Source organism: Coturnix japonica, chromosome 8 (genome assembly GCF_054131305.1).
Source record: "Coturnix japonica strain WE chromosome 8, WE-NBRP24, whole genome shotgun sequence".
NCBI classification, from domain to species: domain Eukaryota; kingdom Metazoa; phylum Chordata; class Aves; order Galliformes; family Phasianidae; genus Coturnix; species Coturnix japonica.
The window spans coordinates 7,843,500-7,857,755 of NC_140670.1; the positions used below are offsets into that span (position 1 = coordinate 7,843,500).

The 14,256-nt window shown below is 40.9% G+C and overlaps 1 protein-coding gene across 4 annotated transcripts in view; it reads right to left on the reverse strand.

Moving 5' to 3' along the window:
• CCDC6 (coiled-coil domain containing 6) overlaps nt 1-14,256 on the reverse strand; it is a 47,927-nt gene that overhangs the window by 26,087 nt on the left and 7,584 nt on the right. For all 4 annotated transcript variants that reach the window (XR_014948495.1, XR_014948496.1, XM_015866249.2 and 1 more), the window contains exon 2: nt 4,240-4,389. Coding sequence is in view for 2 of the 4 variants with exons in the window: in XM_015866249.2 (XP_015721735.2) it covers nt 4,240-4,389 (150 nt within the window). In the remaining 2 variants the exon portion in view is untranslated. The remainder of the gene's footprint in view (nt 1-4,239; nt 4,390-14,256) is intronic.

The window sequence follows — 14,256 nt, forward strand, 5'->3', positions numbered from 1 at the left end:
CTTATCGTAGCCATTCTTAATTGAATGGCTAGGAAATCTTGTTAACTTGTCTAGTCAGTAATTAAGCCACTTCCTTTTCTGTGTGAGAAAACACAGAGCTGCTAAGAAAGACTTTCATTAGAACAAAAATTTGCATTTAGAGTTTTAAATCAAAATACTGGTTTTGTTTTTGAGAATTAAAAGTTTGATGTTTCTCACTTCAGCAATGGAAATTTGGCTGCAATTAACTATTTCAATATCAACAAGATATCACTCAGTTTTACAGTTTTCTAAGTCCCTCTTCTCCTTCAGCTCCCCCAGCAGCCCCTGTTTAAGTCTGAAGGCAGCCAAAGAACACATAGAACAGGAAACTTGCAGATGCCCAACTAGCACCAGGTGCTTGTGCCTGCATCTACCTTTGATTTGCTCAAAAAAAAACCAAAAAACCCAGACGCTTTTTTTCACCTAGCTACAGATTAAAGCCAAAGTCAGTTGCTGCAATCAGCTTATATTTAGTTAGCTGAATAAACTGTGCAAAAAGGCACACTGCCAAAATCTTAGACTAGGGCCACATGCTGCTAAGATGATGTGTGAGGTTAGGGACTGCAAGCATTAGCAGGCGCTCCAGTGCGCCAGGCTGCTGACATGGCCCTATGAAGGTACATGAAACAAACCAAACAAGTACCTGACACCAACTTACCAAGTACTATTTCTAGATCTCATAACCTGTATATAAATGCAGTTATGTAATTTAAAACAAACTGAGTTGCAATAGCACAGTGTTGCCTGTTAAATCATTCTTTAAAGTTTGCTTGGAATTTGCGTCACATGGAAAGTGATAAGGTTTGCCTGTTGGATCTGTAGCTGCTGGGTAGCATCTATTAAACCTTACATTGGGAGCATGAACTGCAGCCAGAGGGCCACTCTAGCTAAGCAGATGGCTAATAAGTCAAGTTAGAAGAGGTCACAATACATACAGCAATATTTTCTATTCTGATTCAATCATAAATACAGCAGGAAGTGAAATGACTCTTATTCAAAGTAGGAAGAAAATAGTGATAGCCCTCTCTCAAAACACATCTCAGTGATCACTCACACCTGGGTAAAACCCTCCTTCCCTTTCACTGCCTTTGATCAGAAAACAAAATGAACCACCACAAACCAGTGAATGCTGAAACTCTAAGACTGAAAAACAGAATTGCTAACAATGAGACAGTACCCAATGGTAACATATGGATAAAGCTTTTACTTGGGAAAGAAGTGATTTTCCAACTTCTACACTGTATATAAGTACAGTAACAACTGTTTCCATATACACCTATAATTGCTAGCTAAGGAGAAGCAAAATATGTGATAGATTGAATCACCTTCAAAATATTTTCCTTATAGACCTTGAAATGCCCGTGAAAGCTGTAGGTGTGATATTGTGGGCATTTACACAAGATCAAAAATGGACTTAGGTTAACAGAGACAGCAAATACTTTGAAGTGAGAAGCAGGGCTTCAAACTGAAAGCTTAGCAGTAACAAGAGTGCATGTATTAGCTCAGGTACCTCATAAGCAGCTACAGTGATATTCTACTCTCCCTACAAAGATGCTTCCTGATACAACATAGGATGACATCCACTGTAACTCCTTACTGTACTGCCTTGAGTCCTTAAAAGTTCCCTTTCCAAATAAAACCCAATAAGCAAATATTCATTTATCCCTCAGACTACAGCCTTGTACGCTGTCCTGAATACTTTCTTTTTACTGTGTCAGCCCTTAAAATGTGTTGAATTCCTCCTCTGCTGCATGATGGAAGTCCTTTTCATTAACAAACTTGCACCATCAGTGAGCCTGTCTCCTCTTTACATCCAGATGCACATCAAATCCACGACACTTGAGTTTACACTGCCAATTCAGCACCGCTTTTATTTACTTGCATCCTCAGGCTGATGCATGGTATATGGAGAGCAGGAAGGAAAATATCGTGTGCCAACAGACCTGTCAAGAATCAGACTTCCACAGGGTAGCTTTGAGTATAGCTTCCCAATTACTTAATTCCCCCTTAATTCAGCTATTATCTTTGGAAGTCATAACATTTTCATTTCAAGGACAGGTACTTAGAATAATTTGCATGTTCAAAAATGAAAGATAAGGAAAACTCTATTTTTTTTTTTATAAGGACTGCTAGACAATGTGCAGAACAATGGACTTCGTCAATTAAAGCAACATTAAAAATTAAATACTCTTTTGAGCAGCCTTTTTCACAACAGACGTGATTTTCAAGATTTACTTCCTTAAATCTCAAAACTACAACTCAACAACACATGTGCACAGCTGTAGGAATGGATCCTCCATCGAAACACTTGTGGTGGTACTCTGCCAAACATTACTACTGTTCCCTAGTGATTAGGAAACAACAGCTCTACAAACACAAGGGTGCCAAACTTTCCAGAGATGTAACCTGGTAAATGACAATAAGGAGTAAACACGTGGGAAAGTACAGAGGATTTATATAGACATTATTAAAACTGGATGTACAGATGCTCTCCCTCCTCTCTGCTTCACTTTATTTAGGAAATCAAAAATTGTGCTAATCCAAGAAAAATTAATAGGCAAAAGAATACATTTATCTATTGGGCTTGTCAAGTCAGTTAAAGCTAAGGCCACAGAAAGACAGTAGTGTTTTATTGAGAACTCTTTCATGAAGAAATCAGTCTGGCATGCAGTGAATGTTTCAAATTTACCTTCTTCGAACAGCACTGAAAACCTGATACAGCAGCATTTTATAGCAGCAGCACACATCATGCTGATCTGGGAAATTCACATTAGGCTATTAGTGAAGAGCACTGCAGCTCATGCTCTGGCAGACAGCTTTCACATTTAAAGCATGTTAGCATTCTGGGAGCTTGGTCCCAGTGCTGCTCTGAATGCCATGCATAAGCCCCAACAACTACGAAAAACAAAGGACTAAAACCTGCTACCTGCATGCAAAGTCACTGAACGTGTTCAAAACCCTTCAGCCAAATCAAGTGTAATTCTTGCTTTTACTTTTAAAGCATTACTTTGCTTAATACAATGTAGCAGCAGCATGGCCGCAGGTAATATGGTTCTGTAACCAATTTCTACATAGTCCTTTCAATCAAGCAACACTGTTCAATACAGCATTTTTTTCTTTAGTACAAAGCTTTTTCCATAGTATATACACCTTCAATTAGAAAAGAACATTGGATAACTTTTTTTTTTAATGTTGATTTTTAAAGCAAATGTCTTCCTCAGAAATCACAGAATCACTGATGAGAAATGTTCTCATCAGTCCTCAGCCAGATTAATGGGAAACAGTACATATAAAATTGAGGACATTTAACTTAACACTTAACATACTATGTGATATTAGGTATTAAACTAAGTCTTAGGACTGTCCGGTATGGAGGGTGGTCCAATAGATGGGACTAGCTCAAATGTTGTTTAGAAACAATACATTTCCTAACTGCAGGGCTACACGTGTCTCTCAGATCTCCAACTGCTGAATATAAGAAATTGTTACAACATACAGACAAGTTGTTCAAACTCAACTAATTTTCCATGACAAAGCTTGTACATAATCACATGAGAAGAGCCACGGTGGATCACACCTAACTTAGTGACCCTTCTTTATCAGAGGCCAAAACCAGGTTTTGCACACCTATCAGAACAGGGCAGATGCATAGAGAGCCTCCCACAGATTCTCAACCACTCTCCACAAATTAGCACCATGGCTAATCAAAAGGTGTTTGCCATAAATTGTTCCAGCATCTGAAACTATTTTACTTTCAGCACCTAACATGTATTAGAGTTTTCATTCTAGAGAAGCAATTGTTTTGTTAGAAGTAGATGGCTAAAACTTACAGTTTCCTGCCAACCTTCAAGCATCACTGCACAGTTCTGTATGTAAAGTTCAATATTCAGGGCTTGCTGAAATATCATGTAGTCCAGAAAGAAAAAAGTGTCCATCTCACTTTCAAAATTAACTGTTTTATAAGTTACATCTACTGCTTTGTATCTCTATTAACTTCTAGGTTCTCAATGTGCACAATTCAAGATGCAAATTGCACAGTAACATATTAAAAAAAAACCAATACATCAAAAGCCAACCCACACTCACTGCACTTCTTGTACTTTGCTTTTATCAGATGTCTGCTTTACCACATTATGACCTGGCCACCTGACTGTCCTTAGACCAACAAAACAAGAACTCAACCACTCTGAGAGAAACACCAGAAAAGGAACCACTCACCTGCATCAATTTTCTTGAGAGCTCATTGGTGAGAAATTCCTCTTCCTTTTCATAGTTTACTGCAAGTGTTTCTTTTTCTTTTTGCAGAGCCTGAATCTTCTTAAAAAGAGTGTTACTGATGAATTCTTCCTCCTGCTCTGCCCTCGCTTGCTGTGAAATAAAGACAAAGTTTTTAGAAAAAAAGTAAGCCTGTTTTCACATTAAAAACTACAACTATTCTGTTCGTCTTAATACTCCTTTCCTCCACCCTTCATCTTAAAAGCTTGTCCGTCCATCCTGGGGAACAGTGAGATGAATGTAAGCCCTGTTACCTCTTTCAGCAGATCAACAGATCACAGGTATTTCTAGGTTTTTTATGTACACTTAAACTTCATAAACAGAATATAGAAGTTATTCTTTTGGAAGTCTGCTCTAGAAAACCGCTAAAGGCATCTCATATAGGCAAATAACAGCCCACAGCTACAGATGGGTAAAGCCAACTCCTAATCACATCAGCAAAGCGCAATTAGCCCAGAAAAACAGAATGACACTACAACAGAATTCCCAAGCCACAACTTTCAACAAATGATACCACACAGTGTTGAGTTTTTTCTTTGTCCCTACAATAAAATCCACATCACATGAACTGCAGATCTGTGATTTGGCCCAAGTTTAATAAAATCACACTATCTTATAGCTTGCAATACATAAGGACTTGCTTAGCTTTATTTCAGGAAAATTTGATTGCAGAAACTTTAAGAAATAGGATCCAGAAGTATAACTGTTTAACTTTCATAATGTCCTGCCCCAAATATGGCAGAATAATCATCTCTTTATACATATTGCACGATGGAAAGTGCTTACAGGATTTCATTATGTCAGTGATCTTTTAACTGGAATGATGCATTCCCTAGTAGACCAAGAGGTAATTACTTAAGCAGAGACACCTTTCATGCCTAGAAGAAAAGTTACTTACAAAGCATAACTGTCTGGAAAGCTGGTGGAATAAAAGGGACAACTGTAAATATCCCCAGATCTCCAATATCATAAAATCTAAAGCAGTGGTTTGGAAATCTTTCAATTGAGTCCTCCTCGCTTCAAGTCTTTCTCTTCACATCCTTACCAGGGCCTTCAGCATCTTCAATGCTTTCGTGCCATGGCCCTGACACATTATCAGCTCCCCTCTCCCTTGGCACAAGCCCAAACTGAGGAAAAAGACAGTAACAAGGGAAGAAAAGAAGCTCTGGCACAATTTGTTAGCTGAGGTCCTGCACAGCATCATCTCTCTAATGTTAGTGCATCTCACTGGCAGAGAACCACTCTTCCTGCATGTTCATTATGGGTTATCATTAGCCACATCATGACAATGTGAAGATAACCAAAAGCTCTAAAGAAATGTCAGATTACATCTCAGAATGCTGCAACACAAGGAATCTGACTAAAATCTCAACAACATCATTATCCCTTTATAAATGTAGCCTTACTTTGAGATACTAACAATGTTGTGCCTTCAGAGAAATGTCAGAACAGAGTAAACACTTCAAACTGCAAAGGTTCATTGTCCTCAAATTGTTAAAATTCATGCGTTCCCTTTCCAAAGTCATCCCCTCCTTTGTCTTCACGGCACAGATTCCTATTGCCAGCTTTCTGATGGTTCAAAGACAGTAAAAGGGAGGAAAACAGACCAAGTATACATAGAATTATATTAGAAAGCACTTGGTTTTAAAGAATCAAGGTACATCTACTTTGATTTCTCTCAATTTCTGACTTGTATAAAGGATGTTCTGCCCCTGCTTTGCACCCACCAAAACCCTTAAAATCATAATATTGCAGCGCTGTGCCAGCAAAGCCCTTCTCAGCCAGATGCTGGTGTTAAGTGGAGATGGGTGCTCAGCCAGGATACAGAGGGGCTGCACACCCAGCTCAGCCCACAGCTCTGCCCCAACATCACATGCAAGCAGGCGAAAGATGAGCACAGACAGGGGGGACACCCAGACCTCATCCTTTCCCTTTCTCCTCCCATTTTTCTTTCCTGGATCAGCTTCCTGAAGTGGCTTACCACAGGCAGAGTCCTGGCACACAGAAATAAAGATGAACAGTTACAATTTAGGATCATTTAAGCTGCTCAGGAACAGCCCTGATGCCCACACTGGTGTGCAATCAGCAGGCTCAAAGCAAGAGCTGAACAAGATTATCTCTGCCTCCATCATACCAGCAATACATTTCTCAGCTGAACAATCTGGAAGCATACAAATCCCAGTGTAAACTGTAAGTTCCAGATATACATACATCAAGTCCTACTTAGTGGTCTGCAATTTCAACATTATCTATGAAGTAAAAAAATAAACAGACTACAGTTACAAAACCAGGTATAAAAAGAACAAAGCATTACTCTATTTCTTCTAAAGCTACATACTTTCATTCTGAAACTTTCCCTTTATCTTGTTAATCGCTAGAAATAGTTTGGCTGTAACAAAATCGTTCGCGTTTATCTTAATATTGTCTGAAATCTATTAGTCATTTAGCCCACAGTCAAGATGATGTTTTATGGCAGTCAAAAAAAAAAGCCCACACACTGTTTCCTGCACAGACTGTCACAGTAATATATATATATATTTGAACATACATGCATAGTTTCCATACAAATAATCTGCCTCTAAATCAGACATTTGCATTAAAATTTTTTGCTGATAGAATCAGCAAAAAAAAAAAAAAAAAAAATAATGAGAAAGAGCATGGAAATTAGAGACAGTGGGTGAGTGAGGGCACAGAGTTCACAATTTCTCTGTTACTCATGTTACATTCAACATCCATAAACAGCAAAAGCAATTCACTTCCTTCTGCATACCACCTTACAAAATAAAGCTCTAAAACACTGAGGGATACACTGGACCTAACAGCCTTTGGAAACCTGAATGTGCAATCTCCTTGCTGTGGAGATCTCCTGCAGAAACAGTCACGTCCACCTGTCTGCTGTGTCCCAACCTCCAGGTATGGCTGCATGTACTATAAGGTATTTTTATGCTTTCAGTTCTTCCTGTGTATGTATCTCTAGCAGGTCAAGAGCACACACAGCTACATTCCCCTCTGCCCACTTGTTTCTAGCTCCCACAGCAGCTTCTATATCCGATGGGATGCTCTCTTTCTGCATCACCAGACCAGATTCCAACCACTACTACAATGGCAATATTTTATGAACAGCAAAACCCTGGTTTTGTGATAGTTTAACAAAGCCAAATGACAGTGACAGCTGTCTACACTTCCTTCTCCTCTGAGGTTACTATTTCTGTAAGTTTCACACATCTTCCCAAGACCGCAAAGCCAAGTAAGGAAAAAGCAGGTTCAACATCACAGCTGAAAGCTACTCCCTTAGTAGGAGTACTAAGTACTCCAGCGCCACATTATCAGTGGTATGATGTGAACGAGGCCTTGCATTTTAATTTCAGCTCTTTCTTCAGATGCAATTGCAGGAATATGTGTTTCATGAATGGCTTGTCAGCCCCATACAGCCTGAGAGCTGGGTAGCAAAGAACCACCCGCCTCCACTAGCACCTGCAGTAGAGCTGGCACTAAGATTTCAAGGGATCTTGCTGGAGACAGCTTATCAAACACCATTCCAATCTAATTCATCCTTGAAGTTCTCCCATCTTTAAAGACAAGACCCACCACTGACTCTTTATCACTCAACCATGCAGAGAAGTTTCTGCTGGGTAACCCTAGGGACAAAATACACCTGCAGATGGAGCTGAAGAGCAATTCAACCTGCTGGCTGTATGCTTAAGAAACTCTATCTTCACCACTGAATATAGCCCAAAAGGTTGGGGGCAGCTTCAGGAGAGATGATCTCAGCTGCTGTGTGTGGTACACTGAACTAGAGCTCCCTCTTCACTGAGCTGCCTGTCCCGAGGTCCTACGAGAAAGCATGAAGAAGTGAACAGGGTGTGAAGAGCAATAGGGCACAACAACACAATTTTAGAAATCTAAAATGTTCTCACAAAACAGAATTCAGGTTTCTCATTTGTGCTGTAGCACATACGTCACCACCACAGCCAACTCAAGGCACCTCTCTAGCCATGCTTTCTGGCACTAATTTAAAATAATACAGAAAACTCTAGGTCTACAAATGCAATAATTATCCCAATGAAACAATGATGTTCCTTTACAGGAGGAACTTTCACGCTGCAGCCCCCCTGGGCTGGAGTTCTTTATCGTATAAGCCCTTCAGCAGCACCTGAAACAATCACGCTGCATGCAGCATGCCTTTCAGACAAAGAGAAACACAAAGCACTGCAAACAATGCGCAAGGAAAAGACTGTTCTCCAGAAATGGAAGAAGAATCAGCTCAGAGATGATGGCTCACACTGCTGCAGCTGCTGTGGCCACACAGCAATGCACCCTATTTGTGGGGCCTGGGGGACAAGGAAGGCCATCGAAGCCCTCCTGTGCCACAGTTAGATACCTCTGCAGCTGGCTACTCCTGTAGGCATAGCAGTCCTCTGCATCTCAAGTTCTGGGTCTCATTTGAGTGTGATTTCCTGTTTTATGTAGGGCAACCCCCCAGATCACTTCCTCACTTTTACTTCTGGCAGCTTTTACATTCTTCTTTCTTTCTTTCTTTCTTTCCCTTTTCATTTTTTTTCCCCTCCTCTTTTCCCATTTAAGTGAAATTTTCAGGAGTAATAGAGCTATCACGTGTGCTACTTACAAAACAGATGAGTGGGAATGGAAAGAAATGAATCAACATCGGATCATCTATCATCTTCAACTACTCTAAACATTACCTATCCTGTAACATTAAAGCCACAAACAGAACTGCCTCAAAACTAAGTTATTACATTTCAGCTATTCAGTAGTACCCCTCTGTAAGAGGAGGAAAAGAGCAATACAAAGCTTTTGTTACAGTAATAAAGGAATACCTGTATGACGAGCCACTATTTAAAATGTTAAAATACAGTTCCCTTTAATCTTCACTTACTTACGGTTGGTAATTCTATTTTCCCTTCATCCCCTTGTACCCCTCTTGATGGGTTCAGCCAGGTTTTGGCTGAGCTGTGATTAGATGCTTTCAGCTACACAGCACCCATGCAGCTTCATGAGAAACCCTCAAAAATGCAGTTATGTTCAAGACATGAGTGCATCCATGCTGTGCTTTGGAAAGCTACACAAGAAATAGCTCTTTAAAACAGCCCTCAATATCAACTCCCTCACTGAAGGCAGAAGTTCAGTAGTATTCATGCACAGTAAATCTCTGAGCATCGCAATTCATTGTCTGGTGGTGTGCAATTCCATTCCACTTCAGACTTGCACATGCCTAATATTGCTTCCCTCTGTAGGTTGCTGCTGACCCCGTGAGAGTCCCAGCAACTGAAAGACACCAAGTGAAAGGAAAGGTTATGAAAGCTGTTGTTTCATAAACATGGTAACACATAAAATTAATGCATTTGGTTCATTACCCAAAACTTATGGGAAGCCATATGTAATTCATAATTCATACAGTGCAATTTAAAAGTCATTTAAATGGCTTTCTTCAAGGCATACAAAAATTAGTCTGTTCTTTTCAAGGGAGTTTATTTTATCAAAATAAAATAAAAATAAACTGCCCTTAACCAGTCAATTAAAAGGCACCTCTTGGAAAAGCTATTGTAATAAGAAAATATCAAGACAAGGTCCAGAAAGTATATCAACCTTCAAATAACTTTTACTTAGCAGCTTAACTGTGATCATGCACCGTTATGCAAAAGTCTTAATGTAATTAAAGACTACGTGGGCAGAAAGCTCCACAAAGGAAAGGCAGCAGTGCTGGACAGGTAAACTCTCAACATTTCCTATTTGGAGTGTTTAGGAACAGCACAGTTCACCAAAGATATATTGATAGCGTGAATTTTTCAATCACTTGGCCATCCCCATGTGGAAGGAGTGCTCGCCAACTATGAGGGCACAGTTGCAGTCTCCCATACCCAAGAGCTGTAAGCTGAGCTAACAGGAGCTACAGGCCAAGACAGGAATGACCCAGCAGGAATACTCCATGTTCTGAGAGCATGAAGCTCTGATTGAAGCTCCGCCTTGACTAAGACAACCAATATTGGCAATAAAGTTGCACTGTCAAAGCAAACATTGAACCAAAGCCTGAAAGCTCTCTACTAAAACTTTATTGATGACTGAAAGGTTTTTGCTTTAGTCTCAGACATCTGCTGGTGCTGCCATTTCACTGGTGAAATTTTTGGTAATCATGTGTGGCAAAGAGCTTTCTAGTTAATCAATAGGTGTAAAGCAAATAAGACTACAGAGGCACGTGGAACAGGTTTTGCATCTGTTCAGCCTCAGTATAAAAGCTGCTGAAAAATGAAATTAGGATACACATGTACATAGGTGAACCGATCCCCAAACAGACCTGTAGTTGTACTTCAGTCTGCCTGAGTTTTTGAACACGCAGCCTTCTGGATGGAGCAACGATGAAATGGTGGAGTAGGGGGAAAGAGATCCAACTGCATACGGCTAATGTTGGAGCAGATTTGGTCAGCTGTATTTGTTTGATTTATTTAAACTTATTTTTCACAAGCTGCATGATCATTAGAACTATCACCCTTTGGAAACGTTGTGATTTTATGTTTGATTTGCATCTAAAATACCCCAACTAAATGCAATCTGGTTGTGGTCAGGCTGCTCAGAAAGCAATAAAAAGCCAACACCAACTAGAATCCCAGCAATGCCACCACTCAGTAGGACAAGTTGGAAGACATGTAATTCTGCTGCAAATTGGTCCAACTACACTGTAACATGAAATGTCCAGCGCACAAAAATATAAGTAATGCTGCTTCTTAAACTAGTATCTTCTAAGTCCTTCTTTGCTTCTTTTTCTACTAGTGGGAAGTCACCGTTTATCTTTGATGCAGCTAAGTATTAATTGCACAACACCCTGCCAATTAGAGCAGTCCTTATTGTTCACTCCCAAAGCTTCAGTGGAAGAACAAAACAGAAAGAAAACAAACAGAATAACTTCTAGGTGACTAATTTACTAAGCAGCTTCTTTTCACCCAGCTATGCATGTCAGTGCCATCAGGCACCGATCCATGTTTTAAAACAACAAACTTGTGCACAAAGTGCAAACACAGCACGCTTTTGTTAGAAGCTGCCACAGCCACTTCTCTCTTTGCAGGCACAGGAGTGCAAACAGAGAGGAGAGGCTGAGCAGCCAGCCCCTCTAAATCATCTGTGTCAATCCTACTTCACAGCTCATGTAAGTAAGGGCATAGATGTGGATATAAAACAGTTGGTCTTCTTCACTGGAGTAGATAACGGCCAAAGCATTATCCTGTCCCACCCCATTTCTCTAGGCAGACCAGACACTGCTCCCACACAGCATCCCTCTGTGCAGTGCCTCCGCCATTTTCTTAATACCTCTATTGTTGGATTCTTGGTTTTGCTTTTTAAAATGCCTAGTTTCAATACAGCTTACATAGTCCCTAGGGATGGCCGTGTGCTTGCCCACACTAGCAAGGGGTGCCTGGTCACTCAACACAACCAGCCTCTGAAGAATGCTCCCTTTAAAGCCCCCCTCATTTCCTCATGCACACTCTGGCTTTCTAGAAAAGCCATAATGTTACTGACATTAATCAAACCTCGTTCCAAACACGCACATTCACAAAGCTCACATCACATCATCCATCCCACAGTTAATGCGTACTAGCTCTAATTCCACCAACACATGTTCAGAACCCAGTGGACACAGGGTTTTTTTTCTGTATAGTTTGGGTCTCTCATAGTACACACACCATAATACGTTAAAGTGCAATTGCTTTTCAGGCTTTCAAGACAACAGGTCTATTACATAGTGCAGGAGAAGACACTGAGGAAGATGAAGCATCGACATCCTCTGCTCTGCCTGTCTATAAGCAGAGATTAAGAGAATGCAATCATCTTTGAATAATCACCCCATAAAGAATTGAAAAAGTCCATCTAACTCAGAGAAATAACCACATACATCTTTCAGGATATGCCTACACATGTTTCCATCCTCAGAGTAGGAACTTTCATCTAATATCTCACTTTTGAAAGAAAAGGGGGTTATGGCCAGCACCTCATGGCCTACGAGGGCACTGCTTTTACCTAATGAATGGATTACTCAAAGCTGGATGTAGAAAACTTTGCCACAAATACAAAAAACACAGTTTGAAGCTCCTGGAAAAGCACTGATAAAAAAAAATACATTTTGCAAAAGTTATAGTAACTGCCCTTGCTGCTTGTCTCCCTTTACTTCCAAATAAAGTGGCAATCCCTCCACTATAAGCATAAACAAAGCCCTTCCCACATTTGCTGGAAGTAGAAATTGAACTCTATGGGACAGGATGAAGCATCATATAAGAGGCCACTGAACATTCCGTCTGACTTGATAAGAAAAGACCTCTGAGATCATCTAGTCCAACTCCCAGCCCACCCCCACGGTGTCCACTAACCCACATCATGGTTAGCATCAACAACAATGAAGGAACTAAAAATCCCTTCACTTTAGGGCAACAAGCAGAAACATCACATTCTGAGGCAGTGCAGAGAATTAAAACACCTGGACAAAGCTCACAGACAGCTGAAACACTGTGAGGACACTTCAATCTACAGCACAGCTGAGGAGATGCATGTCTACCACCTAAAGCTTACCCCAGCCTGAAAAGCAGATCACGTTAGCAAGGCCTTATGCCAAGAGCTTCTCCCTTGGTTGGAGCTGCAACAGAAGACACAAAGATGCGGGGGACTCCCAGGAACTGCCAGGGCTGTCACTATAGGCAACAGTTAGCCTACAATTTTAACAGGGAGGTTGAAAAAGTTACAGGCACAAATGTCACAATTAAACACCGATTCAATGTTTCTGCTAATAAATTGTTAAGCCAAGGAGCCCCTATAACCCCCAGACATGAAATCTACCCATCACTTATGCTGCAGCCTTTCTCACTTAGACAGTTGCCTATTTACTTTGGAATAGTGTACCTCAATGGTCTTGCCTTCATCTTTACTCCTTTTTTTTCATCCCATATACTCAAACAGGACCATAACAGTCCCTCCAATTAGAGCTCCAACATCCCCCTGGTCAGCCAAGCAGCAGCCCTTGACTAAAGATGAAAAACTCAAGGCCTCATTTTGTCAGTGCCCCCCAGCTGCTGCTTTGGACGCAATATATCACAGCAGTATTTTCTCATCCTGATCCATAGGAACTTGTTCTGTATTTTCCTTTCCACCTCTCTTGTAGAACACTCATTGTCTCTTCCACTCCTTCTGTTCAGATATGAAAACCTGCACAAGATGCAGTTTGTACATTTTGTCCCTACCACTCTCCTCCTCCTCCAGCTTTTTTCTTTCTTTCTTTTTTTTTTTTAAACCAAGTAAGGCAAAAAAGGATTCACCCCTTGCTCTGCTGCTAAATTCAGTATCTTCCTCCTACCCCCAAGCATAAAAAAGAGCAGCAAACAACTGTTTCTCTCTGCTGCTCTTAGCAAGCTATGTTGCAGTGCATCAGATACGTACTGCTAACAAACTCTGCTCCTCTGGAAGAGCACTTTCTTACTCCTTGCTGCACATTTCAAGAACACATCATGGTAAATTAGCATCATATCCTTCTGCATCTCACACACCGAGCTCACTGACCAGCCCTGTTTGCAGCAGCATGGACTCACCACAGAATCACAGAATGACCTGGGTTGGAAGGGACCTCAAGGATCATGTAGTTCCAACCCCCTGCCTGGCAGGGCCACCAAACATACACAGTTACTAGATCAGGTTGCCCAGGGCCCCGTCCAACCTGGTCTTGAACACCTCCAAGGACGGGGCATCCACAACCTCCCTGGGCAGCCTGTTCCAGGGCCTAACCACTCTCCTAGTGAAGAACTTCCCCCTAACATCCAACCTAAATCTTCCCTCTTTTAACTTAAAACCATTTCCCCGTGTCCTGCTATTGTCAGCCCTTTTGAAGAGTTTACTCCCCTCCTGGGAGTAAGTTCCCTTCAGGTATTGAAAGACCACTGCATGTGTCCTGTGGTCTTAAGAGTCTCT